The following is a 1,578-nucleotide window of genomic DNA, read 5'->3' as shown; positions in this document are numbered from 1 at the left end:
CTACAAAATTGCACTACTAATACTTAGACTTTCAAGAGGACTTCTCTCAATTACTTATATTGGTTCTGTTCTATACAAATCCACTTGGAACTTAGTGGTCTTTGACGTAAAGCCTATACACTTAAGTCTAAACTAATTGTGGTGGTGTGAAGTGACTGCTACAGCTTGTGAGCTTTACTATCAAATTTTTGAACCAAAAATTCTGGCAACATAAAACTTGCCTGGGTAACCTTACTAGATAAAATGACAAAAAATTCATAAAGCTTGTTAGTATGGTTGAGGTGGGTTGACCTTTACCAGAGCACCAACAGGTGAGAAAGTCTTGGTGATTGGTATGCAAGTCAGTAGCATAAACTCAAGTTTGTTAGTAATGTGTAGTTTCAAATAAAAATAAAAATAAAAATCTAAGAAGATAAACAGTGGAACCCGTAAAAAGCACCGCCCTAGAACTTAAACAATGACCCATTCAACTTGAAATACCCTGCAGTAAAGATTTATATCAATACTACTATTATGTTTATCATTAAAATTTTTGGTTTTCTTTTGCATATACCAAACTAATCTGAGAGACCAATCACATGATCCACATTCCACAATAATATATATTTCATCATCAATACATCATCCATCATTCCATCTTACAGTTATCTTTCTCAATGTGAATACTTGCCTCTAAATAATGCACACACAAAAATAAAAACATGCAATGCACTATCTTGTCCTTTATCATCAATCAAAAATGAAATGAAAGAAAAAAAAAGCTAATCATACCTAGACCCAAAGCCTGGATTTTTTCCCCCTTTTAACAATACCATAGGCCTATCCGAATTTCCTCCCCAAACGGACATACGCCGAAACCCAACACACTTATCGCAGGCATGGGAAGTCCTGACTAAGAAGCTAAACCCGACGTTGAAGAAAGCACGCGCCTTTGTGAACTAAGGGGAGAATGGGCCATAAAAGCGCCAATAGCTGTTTCTCCCCAGAGCTTGAGTAATCGCTTGGTTTCGCCGCGGGGGATCAACACCACGTACCTATTCTCGTCTCTCTCTCTCTTCTGCAACTCGCTATATTCCTTCATTCGCGCGGTTAGGGAGCGACGAGGCCTATTTGAGCTTTCTGCGGGTTATGTTTCCCGAGAAGTGAGTTATAATTCAAATGAATGCGTTTAGAGTGAGACTCACCTTACGATGGACAACAACACTATCATCCGGGTTGCGTTGCGGCGAAAACTGCTGGGATTTGAAACATGTAGATTTGCGTAGATGTATTTTCGGTTTATTTAAGGTTGAGAGCTTGAATTTTAACTTTTTATAAGCGTAATATGTATAATATCTTATTATAAATGTCCATAAGTCATATATTTTGTGAATGTAATATAATAAAGGGAATCATAATCACGATTACTAACCGTTACGCAACCCGGTTCTACGGAAGAAAACGCCATATTGATGCTTGTAAACAGGGCTCGTCCCATTGCTTTTCGGAAATATCTGGGAGCGTATTATATACTTTCCTGGCTATTCAAATTTTATGCGTCAGAAGCTAGGTGAATTATTGATTAATAATTATCTTCAA

At 37.3% G+C, this 1,578-nt stretch overlaps 1 protein-coding gene across 1 annotated transcript in view; it reads right to left on the bottom strand.

The window, feature by feature from the left end:
* The window catches only part of LOC119585951 (zinc finger protein 16-like), a gene marked incomplete in the record, with an annotated part of 9,853 nt that extends 8,406 nt beyond the window's left edge, over positions 1-1,447 (bottom strand). Inside the window, 2 exon segments of the mRNA XM_037934666.1 lie at positions 1,185-1,235; positions 1,412-1,447. Of these exon segments, the coding sequence (XP_037790594.1) occupies positions 1,185-1,235; positions 1,412-1,447 (87 nt within the window).
* Positions 1,448-1,578: the final 131 nt, after the last annotated feature.

This window comes from Penaeus monodon, chromosome 20 (genome assembly GCF_015228065.2).
Source record: "Penaeus monodon isolate SGIC_2016 chromosome 20, NSTDA_Pmon_1, whole genome shotgun sequence".
Lineage (NCBI taxonomy): Eukaryota > Metazoa > Arthropoda > Malacostraca > Decapoda > Penaeidae > Penaeus > Penaeus monodon.
This window is presented reverse-complemented; position numbering and strand designations above follow the sequence as displayed.